This window comes from Oncorhynchus clarkii, chromosome 25, assembly GCF_045791955.1.
Source record: "Oncorhynchus clarkii lewisi isolate Uvic-CL-2024 chromosome 25, UVic_Ocla_1.0, whole genome shotgun sequence".
NCBI lineage: Eukaryota > Metazoa > Chordata > Actinopteri > Salmoniformes > Salmonidae > Oncorhynchus > Oncorhynchus clarkii.
The window spans coordinates 18,117,890-18,139,203 of record NC_092171.1 but is presented as its reverse complement, the minus strand read 5'-3'; the positions used below and the strand labels follow the sequence as shown (position 1 = coordinate 18,139,203).

The window sequence follows — 21,314 nt, the reverse complement described above, 5'->3', positions numbered from 1 at the left end:
TGTCCCCCGACTTCACTTTAATGACCTATTATTATGCAGTCAATTTTGAGATAATCACAATTTTATAGTAAAAACACACACACACACACGATTTACAACGACAGAAGCACAAACACTATAAAAAACGTCCATTTGATCATTACCCAACCCAAAGCCCTCTAAGCAAGCTGTTTTCTAGAAATACCTCTCCTGATCCACTCTTTCTTGGCATGCTGTTGGGGAAACACAATACGGAGTAGCAGGGAGGAATCTGCTCCAACCCTACCTCCACACCCTGGTTTCCCCAGGTGAATAACAGGCGACCTCTGACAGCAGAGTGGAGCGGTCTGGTAATGAGAAGGATGTTGGGGCTCTGGGGGCGTAGGCCTGTGTGTCCTCAATCAGAGAGGGCATATCATGAAGACAGCTTTACAGCAGCTTGTCTACACACTGCTCTCTTGTTTATGGCCCATGCTGTGGGAGGGGAGCAACTAGACTGGGCTTCCCATCTTCTCTGGGGAGGAGGTCTAAAGGGTTACACACCTCTTTCACTTTGATTGCCCCAAAGAGATGACCTATCAATATACCTCCTTCGTGTTCACTATAATGCATGGGTGGGAAAACGTTTTGGCTACACAGATTTTTGGGGGACTGACTTGTTGTGAAAATCAATTTGAGGGCCAGAAATTGGGCAGTTATTTGAAAATACAGACCTTCAGGACTGGCCTGGAGTTTTTTATTACTCACACCTCCCTTGGGCCGGATTGAATAGGCCATAGTTTGCACACCCCGGGCATAATGGCAGAGCACATCCTGTGCATTAGAGTAGTTGGCTGAATCATCATCTCATCTAAATGTTGATTGACCATCTCATTTATTAAACATTGACTTTACAGTACAGACGTGTATTGTTGATTTAGAGATGGGGGGCTTCAGCTCTCTGGTGGTCCTACCATGGGATAGCTAACAGGGAAGAGCAGCTAGCCATAAATCACAATCAACTGCTTATTCATTGGCTGATTGATGTCACAGTTTAAAGTGTCAATTAGCAGTTGAAACAATAACAAAGTTAACTCCCCGCTACTGTTTTGGTAAAAAAGCGGAGGGATGGGGCCAGCTTGCTCATAACTTGCAGATAGTTGTTGACACATCAACTAGGATTAGGGGGCATGGCAATTTGTGACTTGTTTTGGTTAACAGTGGCTGTATCGGAGGGGGAGTGGTTTCACCTCTGCAAAGCAATCAGTATTAGTGTTAGTACTTCAGTCTCCCCTGGTTTCTCCACGGCAGCTGTAAACGGTGGTTGTGTCAGTGGCTCCATACCATGCTCTCACTTCAGTATCTTATCTAGTTATTTTCTGATGATCTAATTTCTGTTCTTTAGTAGCTTTGGCAACTATGTGTGTTTTCTATACCTGTTGGTGTTTCTCCCTGTAGGCTTTACAGACACTCCCCACCCCTTGGCTGCAACCCTTCTAATTTAGTGTACCCTATGTGCACAACCCATGTGGAATTCTGGGTCTCTGGCAGTGTTTGGAACTGACGATCTGCGGTCAAGAATGCAGAGTTCATCTCCCTTGACTTTTTGGCCCCGATGAAGACATGGATCACCCCAGAGAACACTGCTACTCCAGCTGATCTCTCTTCATCTGACTACTTTTTCTCTCATAGTCCAAGAGCATCTGGTAGTTGCGGTGGTGGCACAAGGCTACTAACTTCTCTTAACTGGAGATTTTCTCCCTCTCTCATGCTGTCACTGGTCCACTCAAGCTTAACATTGTTTTCATCTATCGCCCAGCAGGTGCCTTGACACCTTGCTAATTTCACGACGATGGTTCACCGCTCTTCGTACTTGGCAACTTCAACCTCCCGACGTCTGCCCTCGATTCATGTCTTTCCAACTCCCCCTTTCCACTCCTTGCCTCTTTTGACCTCATCTTTATTAGAGGCTGTTTGCCTACTAATCTCACGACAATCCTCCAAGTCTCTGATCACTACTTTGTTTCCTTTTCGGTCTCCTTTTCCTCCAACCCTAGTCACTCAGCCCCTACCCAGATAGTCATGTGATGGTAAAATCTTCGCTCTCTCTCCCACTACTCTCTACTCTTCTTTCGTATCATTGCTCTCTTCTGTTAAATGCTTCTCCCTCCTGTCTTCTGATTCTGCAGCCCTACTCTCCTCCCTTTTCCTCATCCTATGACTCGCACTGTCCCCTTTCAATGAGTGACTCATTGCGAGCTTACAGAACAGGGCTGCAGGCATCTAAGCGAAAATGGAGGAAAAATACATTTCCGCAAGATCCATCATCCTTTCACTCCTTCTCTACCTTCTCTTCTGTATCTGCTGTAAAATCCACTTCCTATTACTCTAAATTTCAAACTTCTACCTCTAACCCTAGGAAATTCTTTTCATCCTTCTTCTTCCTTAATCCTCCACCCCCTCCCTCCCTGCTGACGACTTTGTCAACCACGTTGAAAAGAAGGTTGACGACATACACTCACACGAAACTACCCAACGCCTTGAGCTCTTTCTCCCCTTTCTCTCCAGATGAAATCCTGCGACTAGTGAGGTCTGGCCACCAGAAAACCTGCCCACTCGACCCCATCCCCTCCTCTAGACCATCTCTGGAGACCTTTCACATTCCTCACTTCCCTCATCAACTCATCCCTGACCACAGGCTGTGTCCCTTCTGACTTCAAAATGGCCTGAGAAACCTCCTCAAGAAACCAACACTTGACTCATCTGACATCAAAAACTATCTTTATTTTATTTTTTTACACTTGAGAGTGCGGTCTCTGACCAACTTGCCTGCTATTTCTCTCAGAACGTTCTTCTTGACCCTAACCAGTTCAAGTTGGGTCACTCAACCGAGACTGGCCGCTACTGTGTCATGAAGGCTCTCCACCAAAGCTGACTTTCTCTCCTCTGTTCTCATTCTTCCAGATCTATCCACTGTGTCTGCAGCATGGTGTCCCCCAGGGATCGTTTCTCTCTATACACCAAGTTACTCGGCTCTGTCATATCCTCACATGGTCTCCTATCATTGCTATACGAATGAAACTCAACTACTCAACTACTCTGCTTGCCTCGCAGATATCTCAGCTGGGATATCGGCCCACCACCTCAAACCTCGACAAGACGGAGCTGCTCTTCCTCCCGGGGAAGGCCTGCTCGCATAAAGATCTCATCACGGTTGACAACTCCAGTGTCTCCCTCCCAGAGTGCAAAGAATCTTAGTGTGACCCTGGAGAATACCCTGTTGTTCTAGACTAACATCAAAGCAGTGACTCGCTCCTCCAGGTTCATGCTCTACAACATCCGTAGAGTACGACCCTACCTCACACGCAGGCCCTAATCCAGGCACTTGTCCTCTCCCGCCTGGACTACTGCAACTTGCTGTTGGCTGGGCTCCCCGCTTGTGCCATCCATGCAACTTATCCAGAATGCGGCAGTCCCCTGGTTTCCAACCTTCCCAAGTTCTCCCATGTCACCCCGCTCCTCCGCACACTCCACTGGCATCCAGTCGAGGCTCGCATCCACTACAAGACCACGGTGCTTGCCTATGAAACTGCAAGAGAAATTGCCCCTCCCTACCTTCAGGCTATGCTCAAACCCTCAACGTGAGCACTCTGTTCTGCCATCTCTGGTCCCTTGACCCTCCCAGCCCAGTCCAAGATGTTCTCTGTCCTGGCACTACAATGGTGGAACCAGCTTCCCCCTGAAGTCCTGACACCTCAATGGTGGAACCAGCTTCCCCCTGAAGTCCTGGCACCCCAATGGTGGAACCAGCTTCCCCCTGAAGTCCTGGCACCCCAATGGTGGAACCAGCTTCCCCCTGAAGTCCCTGCCCATCTTCCGAAAGCACCTGAAACCCTACCTCTTCCATTCACACCTCACCCACAAAAAAACTGTGTCTGTGTCCCTACGCCACACAAGTCGATTTGTTTCATCACTAGGGAGGGGGGCATCCAAGTCAATCTGATCATTCTGATCTTGGGTTGTGGTTGTAGTGGTAGTTGCATCATTTTCCCCCCTTCCTCGTCTCTTATCCCTGGGGGATGATGGTGTTTCATACAAACTGTAACACCAGGCAATGAAGACAAAGTGGCAGACAGTGAGATCATCCATCACACCTGTCTAGTGTAATTACCATCCATTCTTGGATGGAAGCATCCGGACCTTCCCAACTGCCTCTCCTTCAATCCCTAGGTGAGTGCTGTGGGGTAAGGGTAAAGAGGGGGAATACTGTAGCTGTGCAGCGCATTCATAAATCACCATCACCCCAAAACGCTCTCTCTCTCTCTTACGTTCTGTGTCTGACTTTCCGGCCTCACTGAAATTAACCAGAGACCATGTTAAATGTTTATGATTAAAATAACAATCCATGAGGAAATATCCAATTAGCCTGTACTGTCAACAGGCTCTACTATGGGAAAACAATCATGCCATGTTACAGTAAAAGAGGGATGGGACTGGGGAAGTGCTGATGAGGGAGACAACCACTGGCTTCACTGTGTAATATTGCCACTTGGATATCTGCAGCGCTGCAAAGTGGCTTCTTTGATGTGCCATGCTGCAATGCTTTCATAGACCTATACAGCAGTGTTCTTTTTCCAAGTACAGTTGAAGTCGGAAGTTTACATACACCTTATCCAAATACATTTAAACTCAGTTTTTCACAATTCCTGACATTTAATCCTAGTAAAAATTCCCAGTCTTAGGTCAGTTCGGATCACCACTTTATTTTAAGAATGTGAAATGTCAGAATAATAGTAGAGAATTATTTATTTCAGCTTTTATTTCTTTCATCACATTCCCAGTGGGTCAGACGTTTACATACTTTCAAATAGTATTTGGTAGCATTGCCTTTAAATTGTTTAACTTGGGTCAAACGTTTCGGGTAGCCTTCCACAAGCTTCCCACAATAAGTTGGGTGAATTTTGGTCCATTTCTGCTGACAGAGCTGGTGTAACTAAGTCATGTTTATAGGCCTCCTTGCTCGCACACGCTTTTTCAGTTCTGCCCGCACATTTTCCATAGGTTTGAGGTCAGGGCTTTGTGATGGCCACTCCAATACCTTGACTTTGTTGTCCTTAAGCCATTTTGCCACAACTTTGGAAGTATGCTTGGGGTTATTGTCCATTTGGAAGACCCATTTGCGACCAAGCTTTAACTTCCTGACTGATGTCTTGAGAAGTTGCTTCAATATAGCCACATAATTTTCCTTCCTCAGGATGCCATCTATTTTGTGAAGTGCACCAGTCCCTCCTGCAGCAAAGCACCCCCTCAACATGATGCTGCCACCCTCACAACATGATGCTGCCACCCCCGTGCTTCACGGTTGGGATGGTGTTATTTGGCTTGCAAGCCTCCCTTTTTATCCTCCAAACATAACTATGGTCATTATGGCCAAACAGTTCTATTTTTCTTTCATCAGACCAGAGGACATTTCTCCAAAAGTACGGTCTTTGTCCCCATGTGCAGTTGCAAACCGTAGTCTGGCTTTTGTATGACGGTTTTGGAGCAGTGGCTTCTCCTTGCTGAGCGGCCTTTCAGATTATGTCAATATAGGACTCGTTTTTCTGTGGATATAGATACGTTTGTACCTGTTTCCTCCAGCATCTTCACAAGGTCCTTTGCTGTTGCTCTGGGATTGATTTACACTTTTCGCACCAAAGTACGGTCATCTCTAGGATACAGAACGGGTCTCCTTCCTGAGCGGTATGATGGCTGCGTGGTCCCATGGTGTTTATACTTGCGTACTATTGTCTGTACAGATGAACGTGGTACATTCAGGCATTTGTAAATTGCTCCCAAGGATGAACCAGACTTGTGGAGGTCTACAATATTTTTTTCTGAGGTCTTGGCTGATTTCTTTTGATTTTCCATTGATGTCAGTCAAAGAGGCACTGAGTTTGAAGGTAGGCCTTGAAATACATCCACAGGCACACCTACAATTGTCCCAAATGATGTCAATTAGCCTATCAGAAGTTTCTAAAGCCATGATGGAATTTTCCAAGCCGTTTAAAGGCACAGTCACCTTACTGTATGTAAACTTCTGACCCACTGGAGTTGTGATTATAAGTGAAATATGAAACAAGTCATTTTCTTAATTTCACTTCACCAATTTGGACTATTTTGTGTATGTCTGTCTATTACTTGAAATCCAAATAAAAAACACATTTAAATTACAGGTTGTAATGCAACAAAATAGGAAAAACTTTTGCAAGGCACTGTACCTAGATCCTTTGATGTGAAAAATGCGGGTTTGTTTAAAACAAATGAAGCTTCACTCAATCCATCATTATATAACTTGCAGTAATTTTGCACTTAGTGGCACAAACCACACTGACAAAGTAACAGGCTGCATTACAGCTTTGAGCAATTATAGCAAACAACCACAGTTTGTTTATAAACTAGTCAAGCAAAACAGCATGGTGTAACTTCTCCAAATTGAGCATTATCATTAAACTGGAGGCCTGCTGAGAAGTACAATCAGGAAAAAAATTATACACGTAGAATCTAGACTGACAATTATACCAATAGTTATAACAATAACTTATCACAGGCATTTTGCTGATATCGTTCATTACAATAATGGGCCTATACTAGAGAAATGTAAAGTTTGAAATTAAATAAGTTTGCTAATATGGGTTTGTTAATGGGACAATTGATGCCTTCAACCATCAAACTAGTAGTAGGGTTGCTGAAATTATTACAAAAAAACAATGGTTTATCGTTTATCACATCAATTCAGGCAATGTATTGCTATATGGATTTTTGTCCATATCAGGCAGCTTTATGATGTGGTACAGTAAGCTGTTTCCATGTTGCTCTCAGTCTGTCCCTGGTTTATGAGTAGTGACTGGTTACGTGTGTAGACCCTGGTAACGTAAAGACCCTGGTAACGTAAAGACCCATGTAACGTAAAGACCCTGGTAATGTAAAGACCCTGGTAATGTAAAGACCCTGGTAACGTAAAGACCCTGGTAATGTAAAGACCCTGGTAACGTAAAGACCCTGGTCATGTAAAGACCATGGTAACGTAAAGACCCTGGTAACGTGAATATGTGCTTCCCATGCAGCTTTGCTGAGCCCTGGGATTCTCTCATCCCACTCAATGGACACTATGGAGAACACCTGAGAAGACCCCTCAAATACACCCTGTTTCAGAAGCGTATTATCTACACTCAACTGTATGAGAATCAGCCACTCTGGTGATGATACCACATTCAAAATGTTCATTTCCGGTAGGAAATCCTGGATTATATCTTGGAGCTAGAGCCACTCTGAAATGCTGTCTAATTTTCTTTGCATAAGCTTTCAGTTTGAGAGAAACAAACAATGAATAATGTCACAGGCCTATTCCTCTTCACAGTATGTAGTCTCTCTGTGCCTACCTTTGCCTCTGACGTGGGTTCAAGGTAGCACAGTCGATTGCCGAGCCCCTCTGCTGTCAGGCAGAACTTGCGATTCTCCTTGTGGATGCAGGCGACACACTGGAGCACCACTTCATCATCCTGTCAAGACAACATTTTCAGAGTGAGAGGAGGAGTGAGAGGAAAACCACCACTACCCTCAACAGGAGCCCACCAACCACCTGTTAACACGGGGAGATTCTTCAACTCCCCAGACACTGGACAGGTCGATAGGGAAGGTCATGCACATTGTACTTAATTGTCGAACATTACAGTTCATGTCCTACTGGTTGAAGATTCAGGCTCCACCATATATTCTCAATTACCCAATATTCCAACAGCAAAATAGGTACCTTAAAATATCAGGGAAATATTTTTTTTCACTTTTATTTCACCTTCAACTTTATCATGGTAAACTGGTGAGGTAAGATTTCTAGTCTATTGCTTCTCAATGAGGTCATGGTGACACACCATGCAGAACAGGAGAACAGGATGACACAAATGCTGAAGAAAAGGACTACCTACCCTGAGGAGTTAAAATGGATGACTGACATATGTTCTCCTATGTAGGCTCTCTGTTTCTGGCTGTTCATTGGGAAGTCTTCTGCCAATGTGATCAAACTGAAAGTATCCGTCCGGGATTCCTTTAAGCCTGCCGAACATCCTTTGGGCTATTTACACTGTTTATATAGCACAAATGAGGCTGAAGTAATTGATTGGAGAGTTCAGGTTTAAAAGGAAATAATGATCTAGCTAAATGTCGAAATGTATGCTAAGGAGCATCATCAAGCATCTAGCTGTGTATTGCTTTGGGCTGGATTTGCTCATGAGACAAGAGACTGATCCGTGTAATTTGCAAATAAATTCATTAAAAATCCTACAATGTGATTTTCTGGATTTTTTTCCCTCATTTTGTCTGACATAATTGAAGTGTGCCTATGATGAAAATTACAGGCCTCTCTCATATTTTTAAGTGGGAGAACTTGCACAATTGGTGGCTGACTAAATACTTTTTTGCCCCACTGTAGCATGCATTTTACTGAGTAAATAGATCATTTGGTTTTATTCATAGACCGATTTGGAGTCAGTACAGGTACTAATAACAGCTAATAATGTATTTTCACCAGAATCATCACATTCTAGTCATCAATATAGTTATTACAGCTATATGCAGGAAAACATCCACTATATCTAGTATAGCAATATCAATATTTTCTTGTTGGAAAACTATTTTTGGTTATTTCGGACTGTGTATTATAATTGTATGAATGTTATACAACATAATCAATATCAGCATAAGAGCATATAAACATCCCTCGGCATTTGGTTAATGAACATCTCTGTTAGAGAATTACTGAGCAGTTTATGAATGATTAACAGGACGATTATTCACGCCTGTTTTACACTAGTTCTATACACATAACAAATGGGAATTGCTCTAGAAATAAATTACAATGTTAAAAGGATGCGAGTCATTAAAGCTGTAAGCAAGTTCCATTTGTACTACAGTAATACTGCAGCGACCCTAACCACATCACTGTTGAATGTTCAGACTGTATCGTGTCATTATGCTAAAGTGCACAGCTTACTGACAGATCTGAAAATAAATATAATCAAATGCCCTCGTTCTGAAAATGTTGTGATTACATTTACAAGACTCGCCGGCAGCGTAAACGGTGAAATTGATATTATTCTATCCCCAGCGTAACAGGCAGGCAGAATGGCTGATGTTGTTGCTAACTGTGCAGCTGTGGTAGCAGTCCAGAGCCGAGCGGTGCAGCAGCATTCAGCCCTGTGTCGCTGTGTGTCTGAACATCAGTGTAAAAGGCAATGTGACAGGCCCCGAGGTCTTAAAAAACACTTCAGACATGTTTTCAAGTTGTCTATGTTCACATTGTAATAGCTGCCAGTGAGGAAATTATCAATCCATGCATGTTATGGCGCTACTGCCTACAATACCTTTTCCTATGCACTCTTTCCCCTTTCATGATATGTTTAAGCCTTGAGGACAATAATTACAGCAGAAAATATTGGTTTTGGACATATAATGGCCAATTCAACTACAGCATACAAAATAGTACAGCGGATGCTGAGGTAACCTTTACCTGACCCAGTCTGGTCATGGCTGACATCAACACCATCATCCCAGACACCCAGGACCTACTCCAATTCCCATACCACCCCAACAGATGACACAATCTCTATTGCAGTCCACACTGCCCTTTTCCACCTGGACGAAAGGAACACCTACTTCAGGATACTGTTCATTGACTACAGCTCACCGTTCAACACCATAGTGCCCTCGAAGCTCATCAATAAGCTAAGGACACAAAGTAAACACCTCCCTCTGCAACTGGATCCTGTACTTCCTGATGGGCTGGCCCCCAGGTGGTGAGGTTACGCAACAACACATCCTCCATGCTGATCCTCAACACGGGGGCCACTCAGGGGTGCGTGCTTAATCCCCTCCTGTACTCCCTGTTTGTTCACCCACGATTGCGTGGCTGTGCACGACTTCAACACCATCATTAAGTTTGCTGACGACACAACGGTGTTACTGTAGGCATGATTACCGACCACGAGACGGCATATAGGGAGGATCCCTCAAAATTTGAGACCTCTGTGGCATTGTGTTGTGTGACAAAACAGCACATTTTAGAGTGGCCTTTTGTTGTCCCCAGCACAAGGTGGCGTGGCAGGTAGCCTTGTGGTTAGAGCATTAACTGATAGGGACAGTAACTGATAGGTTAATGGATCAAATCCCTGAGCTGCCTGGTTAAAAATCTGTCATTCTGCCCCTGAACAAGGTAGTAAACCCACTGTTCCCCGGTAGGCCGTCATTGTAAATAAGAATTTGTTCTTAACTGACTTGACTTAGTTAAATAAAGGTTAAATAAATAGGTGCACCTGTGTAATGATCATGTTATTTAAATCAGCTTCTTGATATGCCACTGTCAGGTGGATGGATTATATTGGCGAAGGAGAAATGTGTGCACAAAATTTGAGAGAAATAACCTTTTTGTGCGTATGGAACATTTCTGGGATATTTTCTGTCAGCTTTACATGTTGCCTTTATATTTTTGTTCAGTATATAGCCTTATTGTTATTATATATATACACTATTTATTCTATTTTTGTGTGCAAATCTTCTTACTTTTCAACTCTGGGAAAGGGCTCATAAGTAAGCATTTCATGCTCAAGTCTACACCTGTAGTATTCAGTGTATGTGACAAATAACATTAGATTTGATATGCTGCTGCAACTCACTATACCCCTGCACTATGGTGTGAATTACTGCCAGAAATCGGAATCAGATCATACAAACATGAAGAAAAAGATCAATTTAAAACATTATTTTCCTTTGTTATCAATTAAATTGACGTAAACAGCCTGCATGGCATATCAACACTTGGCCAGTGGCCACCATTGTATATGCAATCACTTTCCAGTCTCCACACTGAGACTGGGGGGAGCTGTGATTTGGGCCATACGAGGCCACCATTGTATATGCAGTCACTCTCCAGTCTCCACACTGAGACTGGGGGAGCTGTGATTTGGGCCAGACGAGGCCACCATTGATTTGTGTCATACTGTATTTTGCCGTCAGGCGGCCCTCGTCAATCAGAGCGGTTCCCTCTCCACTCCTATCACAGCTCTGGCTGGCCCTGGCTCTGTCTTGTCCTCGTGTTTGGCACCCCCACACCCCTCTCTGTCTACCTCGTCTCTCAACCCTGTCTCAGAGCAGAATTATGAATCACACGTGCTAGGTAAGGCCCACACACTCACTGACCTCCCATCTCACCTGACCAACACAGGGTGTGAGGTAGCTGCCTACAATGGCTGGGAGGGAAAGAGTCAGCTTGGGACGATTCAATTTACACTGACTGATCTGACTTGCATATACGCAGTACAATGTCACCTGCATTTTTGATAAGGTCATTCCTAAATAGAGCACTATATAAACAACATAAGTCATGAACCATCACTACACATGATCAAAAGTATGTGGACACCTGCTCATCGAACATCTCATATTCCCTCTATGACAGCCTCCACTCTTCTGAGAAGGTTTTCCATTAGATGACGCACCATTGCTGTGGGGACTTGCTTCCATTCAGCCACAAGATAATTAGTGAGGTCAGGCACTGATGTTGGGCGATGAGCCCTGGCTCGCAGTTGGCGTTACAATTCTTCACAAAAGTGTTTGATGGGGTTGAGGTCAGGGCACTGTGCAGGCCAGTCAAGTTCTTCCACACCGATCTCAAACTACCATTTCTGTATGGGCCTCTTGTGCCCCGGGGCAATGTCATGCTGAAACAGGAAAGGGCCTTCCCCAAAGTTGGAAACACAGAATCATCTAGAATGTCATTGTATGCTGTATCGTTATAATTTCCCTTCACTGGAACTGAAGCGCTAAGCCCGAACCATGAAAAACTGCTCCAGACCATTATTCCTCGTACACCAAACTTTAGAGTTGGCACTATGCATTGGGGCAGGCAGTGTTCTCCTGGCATCCTCCAAACCCATACTCGACCGTTGGACTGCCAGATGGTGAAGCGTGATTCATCACTACAGAGAATGCGTTTCCACTGCTCCAGAGTCCAAGCTTTACACCACTCCAGCCGATGCTTGGTATTGCTCATGGTGATCCTAGGCTTGTGTGCAGCTGCTTGAACTGACTTGTTGGAAAGGTGGCATCCTATGACGGTGCCACGTTGAAAGTCACAGCTCTTCAGTAAAGCCATTCTACTGTCAATGTTTGTCTATGGATTGCATGGCTGTGTACTCGATTTTACACACCTGTCAGTAATGGGTTTGGTTGAAATAGCCGAATCCACTAATTTAAAAGGGTGTCTACATACTTTTGAAAACAGTGCCTTCGGAAATATTCAGACCCCTTGACTTTGTCCACTTGTCCACATTTTGTTAAGTTACAGCCTTATTCTTAAGTTGATTATTTTGTGTTTCCCCCCTCAATCTACACCATAATGACAAAAACAGGTTTTTTGATTTTTTTTGCAAATGTATAAATAAATACTGATAAGACATTTACATAAGTATTCAGATCCTTTACTCTGTACTTTGTTGAAGCACCTTTGGCAGCGATTACAGCCTTGAGTCTTCTTAGGTATGATGCTACAATTTTGACACACCTGTATTTGGGGAGTTTCTCCCATTCTTCTCTGCAGATCCTCTCAAGCTCTGTCAGGTTGAATGGGGAGCGTTGCTGCACAGCTATTTTCAGGTCTCTCCAGAGATGTTTGATCGGGTTCACGTCCGGGCTCTGGCTGGGTCACTCAAGGACATTCAGAGACTTGTCCCGAAGCCTCTCCATCGCTGTCTTGGCTGTGTGCTTAGGGTCGTTGTCCTGTTGGAAGGTGAACCTTCCATCTCTCCAGAGATGTTTGATCGGGTTCACGTCCGAGCTCTGGCTGGGTCACTCAAGGACATTCAGAGACTTGTCCCGAAGCCTCTCCAGCGCTGTCTTGGCTGTGTGCTTAGGGTCGTTGTCCTGTTGGAAGGTGAACCTTCGCTCCAGTGTGAGGTCCTGAGCGCTCTGGAGCAGGTTTTCATCAAGGATCTCTCTGTACTTTGCTCCATTCATCTTTGCCTTGATCCTGACTAGTCTCCCAATCCCTGCTTCTGAAAACAATCCCACAGCATGGTGCTGCCACCACAATGCTTCACAGTAGGGATGGTGCCAGGTTTCCTCCAGATGTGACGCTTGACATTCAGGCCAAAGAGTTTAATGTTGGTTTCACATGGTCTGAGATTCTTTAGGTGCCTTTTGGCAAACTCCAAGCGGGCTGTCATGTGCCATTTACTGAGGAGTGGCTTCTGTCTGGCCACTCTACCATAACTGCTTGATTGGTGGAGTGCTGCAGAAGTTGTCCTTCTGGAAGGTTCTTCCATCTCCACAGACGAACTCTAGAGCTGTCAGAGTGACCATCGGGTTCTTGGTTACCTCTCTGATCAAGGCCCTTGTCGTGTCTTTGGCATCATTAAAGTGAAGACTGTTATTTTATCAAATCAATTCTCTGTAATTATTATTATTATATTATTATTATTATTATAAGCATGTAAATGTAATTAACTAGGACGTCAGGCACCAAGGAAAATCTTCAGATTACAATTTTCCTAATATAACTTTTCAGATATTTTAATATCTGATCAATTAGTCTTCTAATTAATGAGTTATTCTTTACCTCACGTTAGTCTCATTCCAAACGTCGTAAGTTGTTGCTTATCTGCACGAACCCAGCCTTCACTATGAATCATCCATACATCAATTGTCTTAATCATTTATTTACTAACTAACTAAATGATCACAGAAATGCTTGTGCAAACAAACAGTGGATGGTTACAAGGAAATGATAGGGAATGTTCCCTAGTGGGCTAAACCGATATGGCGGCTTGGTTGGTTAAGGGAAGTGAGAAGGGCGGAAAGACCAAAGACACTACACAGTTGATAATTGTATTAATTGAAATGCTAATTCTTTGCACATGAACGCTCACTCATTCGGGAATAATTGTAATCAATATATATATATATATAGAGGTATTTACGCTCAGTGTGTCGTCGTGATCTCTGTTGAAAAGTTCATCTGAACTTCTCTTTGCATCCCTGGAGTCTTTCGTGGTTAGAATGGATACTTCAGAGTAGAGGTCGACCGAATCTGATTTTTCAATACCGATACCGATTATTGGAGGACCCCCCCCCCCAAAAAAAGCTGATTCCAATTAATTGGCCGATTTTTATTTATTTATTTGTAATAATGACAATTACAACAATACTGAATGAACACTTATTTTAACTTAATATAATACATCAATAAAATCAATGTAGCCTCAAATAAATAATTAAATATGTTCAATTTTGTTTAAATAATGCAAAAACAAAGTGTTGGAGAAGAAAGTAAAAGTGCAATATGTGCCATGTAAAAAAGCTAACGTTTAAGTTCCTTGCTCAGAACATGAAAGCTGGTGGTTCCTTTCAACATGAGTCTTCAATATTCCAAGGTAAGAAGTATTAGGTTGTAGTTATTATAGGAATTATAGGACTATTTCTCTCTATACGATTTGTATTTCATATACCTTTCATATACCTTATACATTAGTATTGCCAGTGTAACAGTATAGCTTCCGTCCCTCTCCTCGCTCCTACCTGGGCTCGAACCAGGAACACATCGACAACAGCCACCCTCGACGCAGCATTACCCATGCAGAGCAAGGGGAACAACTACTCCAAGTCTCAGAGCGAGTGACGTTTGAAACGCTATTAGCGCACACTCCACTAACTAGCTAGCCATTTCACATCGGTTACACCAGCCTAATCTCGGGAGTAGATAGGCTTGAAGTCATAAACAGTGCAGTGCTTGAAGAATTGCAAAGAGCTTCTGGTAAAACGCACAAAATTGCTGTTTGAATGAACGCTTACGAGCCTGCTGGGGCCTACCATCGCTCAGTCAGACTGCGCTATCAAATCATAGACTTAATTATAACATAATAACACACAGAATTACGAGCATTTGGTCATTAATATGGTCGAATCCGGAAACTATCATCATCTCGAAAACAAGACGTTTATTCTTTCAGTGAAATACGGAACCGTTCCGTATTTTATCTAACGGGTGTCATCCATAAGTCTAAATATTCCTGTTACATTGCACAACCTTCAATGTTATGTCATAATTACATTACAATACATACAATTGCAAATTAGTTCAGAATGAGCCAGGCAGCCCAAACTGTTGTATATACCCTGACTCTGGTGCAATGAACGCAAGAGAAGTGACACAATTTCACCTGGTTAATATTGCCTGCTAACCTGGATTTCTTTTAGCTAAATATGCAGGTTTAAAAATATATACTTCTGTGTATTGATTTCAAGAAAGGCATTGATGTTTAGGGTTAGGTACATTCGTGCAAGGATTTTGTTAAATCATCACCCAGTTGGCGAAGTTGGCTGTCTTTGTTAGGAAGAAATAGTCTTCACACAGTTTGCAATGAGCTAGGCAGCCCAAACTGCTGCATATACCCTGACTCTGTTGCAAGAGAAGTGACACAATTTTTCCTAGTTAAAACAAATTCATGTTAGCAGGCAATATTAACTAAATATGCAGGTTTAAAAATATATACTTGTGTATTGATTTTAAGAAAGGCATTTAAGAAAGGCAACGACAGTCCTTTTCGCGAATGCCACCGCATTGATTATATGCGCAGGACACGCTAGATAAACTAGTAATATCATCAACCATGTGATGACTAGTGATTATGATTGATTGATTGTTTTTTCTAAGATAAGTTTAATGCTAGCTAGCAACTTACCTTGGCTTCTTGCTGCATTCGCATAACAGGCAGGCTCCTTGTGGAGTGCAATGTAATCAGGTGGTTAGAGCATTGGACTAGTTAACTGTAAGGTTGCAAATCCCGAGCTGACAAGGTAAAAATCTGTTGTTCTGCCCCTGAACAAGGCAGTTAACCCACCGTTCCTAGGTTGTCAGTGTAAATAAGAATTTGTTCTTAACTGACTTTCCTAGTTAAATAAAGGTTTTTAAAAAATCAATTTAAAAAACGGCCAAATCGGTGTCCAAAAATACCGATTTCCGATTGTTATGAAAACTTGGAAACAGGATGCATCTGAGCTCAATTTCGAGTCTCATAGCAAAAGGTCTGAATACTTATGCAAATATGGTATGTTTTTTTAATACATTTGCTAAAATGTCTAAAAACCTGTTTTCGCTTTGTCATTATGGGGTATTGTGTGTAGATTGAGGATTGTTTTACTTAATACATTTTAGATGAAGGATGTAACATAAAATGTGGAAAAAGTCAAAGGGTCTGAATACTTACTGAAGGCACTGTATATAGTGTATCTGTACCATCATGAATGTTATCTGATTCTATGAAAAGCTTTAGAGGACCCTCTGTCCTTGTCACTGACCTGACACTGACTCTCACTCTCTGAATCAGGCCTTTTGGATTTCACATCCCCCTGAGTGATCCTTGAAGGAACTGAGTGCATCTTGACACGTTAAATGCGGTCACATCCCTAGTAAAGCAGTTTGACATTGAGCAGAACTAAAAGCCTGCTGCTACTACTACTGTACATGAATGATGGCTCAGCTCATTTCCCTGATTTGCTATAGTCACTGTAGCCCTATGTACTGAAATTACTTGATATTTCTGTACAGTAACAGTGAAGCACATCCCAAATCTCCCTGAACATGCTGCAGACTAAATCACTTTGTACCCGTTCTGTGAATACTGACACTGCACAGTCAAGACTGAGGTGACAGACTGAGGCTTGATGTGATAAACTGGTGACAAGTTTCTTAATCACCTCCTCCATGATCAAATCACAGGTACTTTCACTTCGCCAGATGTCATTTTCTCACATTTTCTTTGTACCTAGAAGCCTAGCACACAAGGCTACATCAGAGGGCTGAGGGAACAAGGTGTTATGGACCAGGTGGATTTTACCATGCCTCAATCACAGCAGAATTAGAGGAAATCAGGTCCTACCATCAAACTCACTGTTTAAAACTTTATTTTATTAAATCTCCTCCTGAGAGGTACTTCAGTACTGAACTAGTGCACTGTTCAGACTTTGTGGACTAGCCAATATATTCACTACCATAGTCTCGTCCAATGCTGGTAGAATGACAGTCAGAGGAAACTATTCCATTTGAATATGCAAAGTATCAGGGGGAACTGTTCAGAGATTCAACAGAAATTTTCCCGAGAGGCATCAGAGATGTGAGCGTTTGATTTGTAGTTTGAAAAGAGGTCAGTACTTCAGAGGGTAACACCTCACCACACTGACTAGGGTTGTAACAGGAACTCTGCAGGCCTACATACGGAACTCTGCAGGCTCTGCGGTGAGGAATACTTAGACAATATACTGTATAGAGGTCGACCGATTAATCAGGGCCGTTTTCAAGTTTTCATAGCAATCGGTAATTGGTATTTTTGGACACCGATTCCCCCCCCCCCCCAATTTTTTTTTTTAAACCTTTATTTAACTAGGCAAGTCAGTTAAGTACACATTCTTATTTTCAATGATGGCCTAGGAATGGTGTGTTAACTGCCTTGTTCAGGGGCAGAATGACAGATTTTTACCTTGTCAGCTCTGGGATTAGTTTTTGCAACCTTCCGGTTACTAGTCCAACGCTCTAACCGCCTGCCTTACATTGCACTCCGAGGAGCCTGCGTGGCAGGCTGTTACGCGAGGGCAGCAAGAAGCCAAGGTAAGGTGTGACCTAGCATTAAACTTATCTTATAAAAAAAACAAATCAATCTTAACATAGTCACTAGTTAACTACACATGGTTGATGATATTACTAGTTTATCTAGCGTGTCCTGCATTGCAAATAATCGATGCGGTGCCTGTTAATTTCCCATTGAATCAAAGCCTGACAAATGGGTGATGATTTAACAAGCGCATTTGCGAAAAAAGCACTGTCGTTGCACCAATGTACCGAACCATAAACATCAATGCCTTTCTTTAAAATCGATACACAAGTTGTCACGGCTGGCTGAAGGACTGGACCAAGGTGCAGCATGGTAAGCTTTAAAAATGACGCCAACAAAACAAAGAACAAAACCGTGACGCTTTGGGCTGTGGAAAATAAGTATTTGGTCACCTACAAACAAGCAAGATTTCTGGCTCTCACAGACCTGTAACTTCTTCTTTAAATAAGAGGCTCCTCTGTCCTCCACTCATTACCTGTATTAATGGCACCTGTTTGAATTTGTTATCAGTATAAAAGACACCTGTCCACAACGAAGGAGTGGCTTCGTAAGAAGCATTTCAAGGTCCTGGAGTGGCCTAGCCAGTCTCCAGATCTCAACCCCATAGAAAATCTTTGGAGGGAGTTGAAAGTCCGTGTTGCCCAGCAACAGCCCCAAAACATCACTGTTCTAGAGGAGATCTGCATGGAGGAATGGGCCAAAATACCAGCAACAGTGTGTGAAAACCTTGTGAAGACTTACAGAAAACGTTTGACCTCTGTCATTGCCAACAAACGGTATATAACAAAGTATTGAGATAAACTTTTGTTATTGACCAAATACTTATTTTCCACCATAATTTGCAAATAAATTCATAAAAAATCCTACAATGTGATTTTCTGGGGGGAAAAAAATCATTTTGTCTGTCATAGTTGAAGTGTACCTATGATAAATTACAGGCCTCTCTCATCTTTTTAAGTGGGAGAACTTGCACAATTGGTGGCTGACTAAATACTTTTTTGCCCCACTGTATATAGTTTGGGCCGCCTGGCTCATTGCGAACTGTGTGAAGTCCATTTATTCCTAACAAAGGCCGTAATTAATTTGCCAGAATTGTACATAATTATGACAGAACATTGAAGGTTGTGCAATGTAACAGCAATATTTAGACTTAGGGATGACACCCGTTAGAAAAAATATGTAACGGTTCCGTATTTCACTGAAAAAATAAACGTTTTGTTTTCGAAATGATAGTTTCTGGATTCTACCATATTAATGACCAAAGGCTCGTATTTCTGTGTTTTATTATGTTATAATTAAGTCTATGATTTGATATTTGATAGAGCAGTCTGACTGAGTGATGGTAGGCAGCAGCAGGCTCGTAAGCATTCATTCAAACAGCACTTTCATGCGTTTGCCAGCGGCTCTTTGCAATTCTTCAAGTATTGCGCTGTTTATGACTTCAAGCCTATAATTCCTATAATAACTACAACCTAAAACTTCTTACCTGGGAATATTGAAGACTCATGTTAAAAGGAACCACCAGCTTTCATATATTCTCATGTTCTGAGCAAGGAACTTAAACGTTAGCTTTTTTACATGGCACATATTGCACTTTTACTTTCTTCTCCAACACTTTGTTTTTGCATTATTTAAACCAAATTGAACATGTTTCATTATTTATTTGAGGCTAAATTGATATTATTGATGTATTATATTAAGTTAAAATAAGTGTTAATTCAGTATTGTTGTAATTGCCATTATTACAAATGTAAAAAATGTAAATTGTCCGATTAATCGGTATCAGCTTTAATTGTTATCAGTGTTGAAAAATCTTAAATCGGTCGTCCTCTAATAGAGTACATTATTTATAGATATTTATGCAGGCTACTCAAAACAAAGCAAACAGAGAAGAGACTAAAAGTATCTAGCTAACAACCACAATGCAGGAGGAAAACAATAGACCTTTCCCCCAATAAGAAATGGCACATAGTGTTACCCTTCAGCTAATATTACTGGCTTGCACTATACTACACCACAATCTATCCACAGGAAGAGTATCTATTTTCATCAACCATATGTCAAACTCAATTTAGAACTTAGTAATACTTTTTTAGCAGTGGGGCTAGAAATGATTAACATTACACATGAAGAGTCAAATACTTCATGTCCTAACAACCTGGCAAGCAATGTTTGTGTGGTAACTTGAAGAGGGTCCCTCCCTGAATCCATCAACCATGGACTGCATGGCTTGTATAAAGTCTGGTCATATAATATGGCTGCCGGCCCACCATCCATTACAGTGTCACTAACTTGTCACCTTAAAATGATGTAAATCTTGCTTTCTATTTTGACTCCAGCTACTCAGTCAGTTGGGTATATAAGCCATGCAGATCCCTCGAACAAGTGAGTGTGTTTGCGAAAGAGGTGGTGAGTGAACTTGGCCCCTATTTAATAAAATAAGATTTACTGTTGTAAAGCTTGCCATCGAGTGAAAGATGTCCAGTACAGAAGTCGTAAACTCTAGCCTCCAGCCCCCACTGCAGCAGCACTCCCTATTTGAGGAGGGCTTTTTCAGTCTCTCCTAGCTTGATCCCGGGCCAAGGAATCTGGTGAATTGATGGCAAAGTGATCCGACAGGAACACAGAGGAGTCATCTGGTCTATCTAGAGAGTCAGAGGGAGAGGTAGTAAGCGGCACTTCCCAGGGGGAGCAACCTGACCCAGAGGCACTCCGTCACACAGTCCACTGGCCTGCCCATTCCCTGGTACCCTCCATACCCTGTACCCCTCATCCTGCAGGGCTGTGGGCAGCAACACAGCCCCATCCGCACGACACACAGCCAGCCATGGAGGGTCCACGCCACTCAACACTGCAGGGGGCTGGTTCTCCTGCAGAGTGTTTGGATAGTTACACACAGATAGTTACACCTGGCCAGGCACCGTATAACAAAATAAAGCTGTGGGACAAGTTCATGGGTGGTTTCATTCCCCTCTATGCTACTGTTTCTGGAAGAAGTCTGTACAGACAACACCAGGTGTTCACCAGGCCCATTGCCCTCATCTAGTCAGTAACCGTAGAGCTCCTCCTCAGCTCCTGAGGTATACGTGCTGTAGGTAGGCCTCAGAGGAATGGTGCACAGGGTCCCTCCATCTGTTTTGCAAGACAGATGATATATGGAATGACAGAGAAAATATACACACTTAATACAGTCACTTAACTATTCCTGTAAGTGTTTACACCTTTAGGGCTCAGCCCCCAACATGGTTCAGATATAATACCCCCATATCTCTGGCGAGTTAATGTCAGGGAGGGTGATAAGTGTTTTCAAATTAGATCACTTTTAGGGAGAAAAATGATTGTCACCCTTCCAAATCAAATGTTATTTGTAACATACACATGGTTAGCAGATGTTAATGCGAGTGTAGCGAAATGCTTCCTCCATTCCTTCCTCAGTTCCTCCCTCCCTGCCACCCGTATCAAAGACGTCCGATACTGTAAGTTCATTGCAGAACATTCCTGGTGAAATACAAAGTTGTCTCTGGCTGTATGAGTTTGTGTTGGAATGATTCATGGACTAGCTGTTTCCCTCTCTTGGCGTGACTCAGACCGAGAGAGAGTGAGTGCCATGTTGGAGTGGAGAAGCGAGCAGAGTGCTTTGTTCCTGTGAGTGTGCTGTTCTGT

At 42.7% G+C, this 21,314-nt stretch overlaps 1 protein-coding gene across 1 annotated transcript in view; it reads right to left on the bottom strand.

Moving 5' to 3' along the window:
- The window catches only part of LOC139384069 (ryanodine receptor 3-like), a 159,766-nt gene that overhangs the window by 119,303 nt on the left and 19,149 nt on the right, over nucleotides 1-21,314 (bottom strand). The window contains exon 2 of the mRNA XM_071128705.1: nucleotides 7,380-7,499. Coding sequence (XP_070984806.1) covers nucleotides 7,380-7,499 — 120 coding nt within the window. The remainder of the gene's footprint in view (nucleotides 1-7,379; nucleotides 7,500-21,314) is intronic.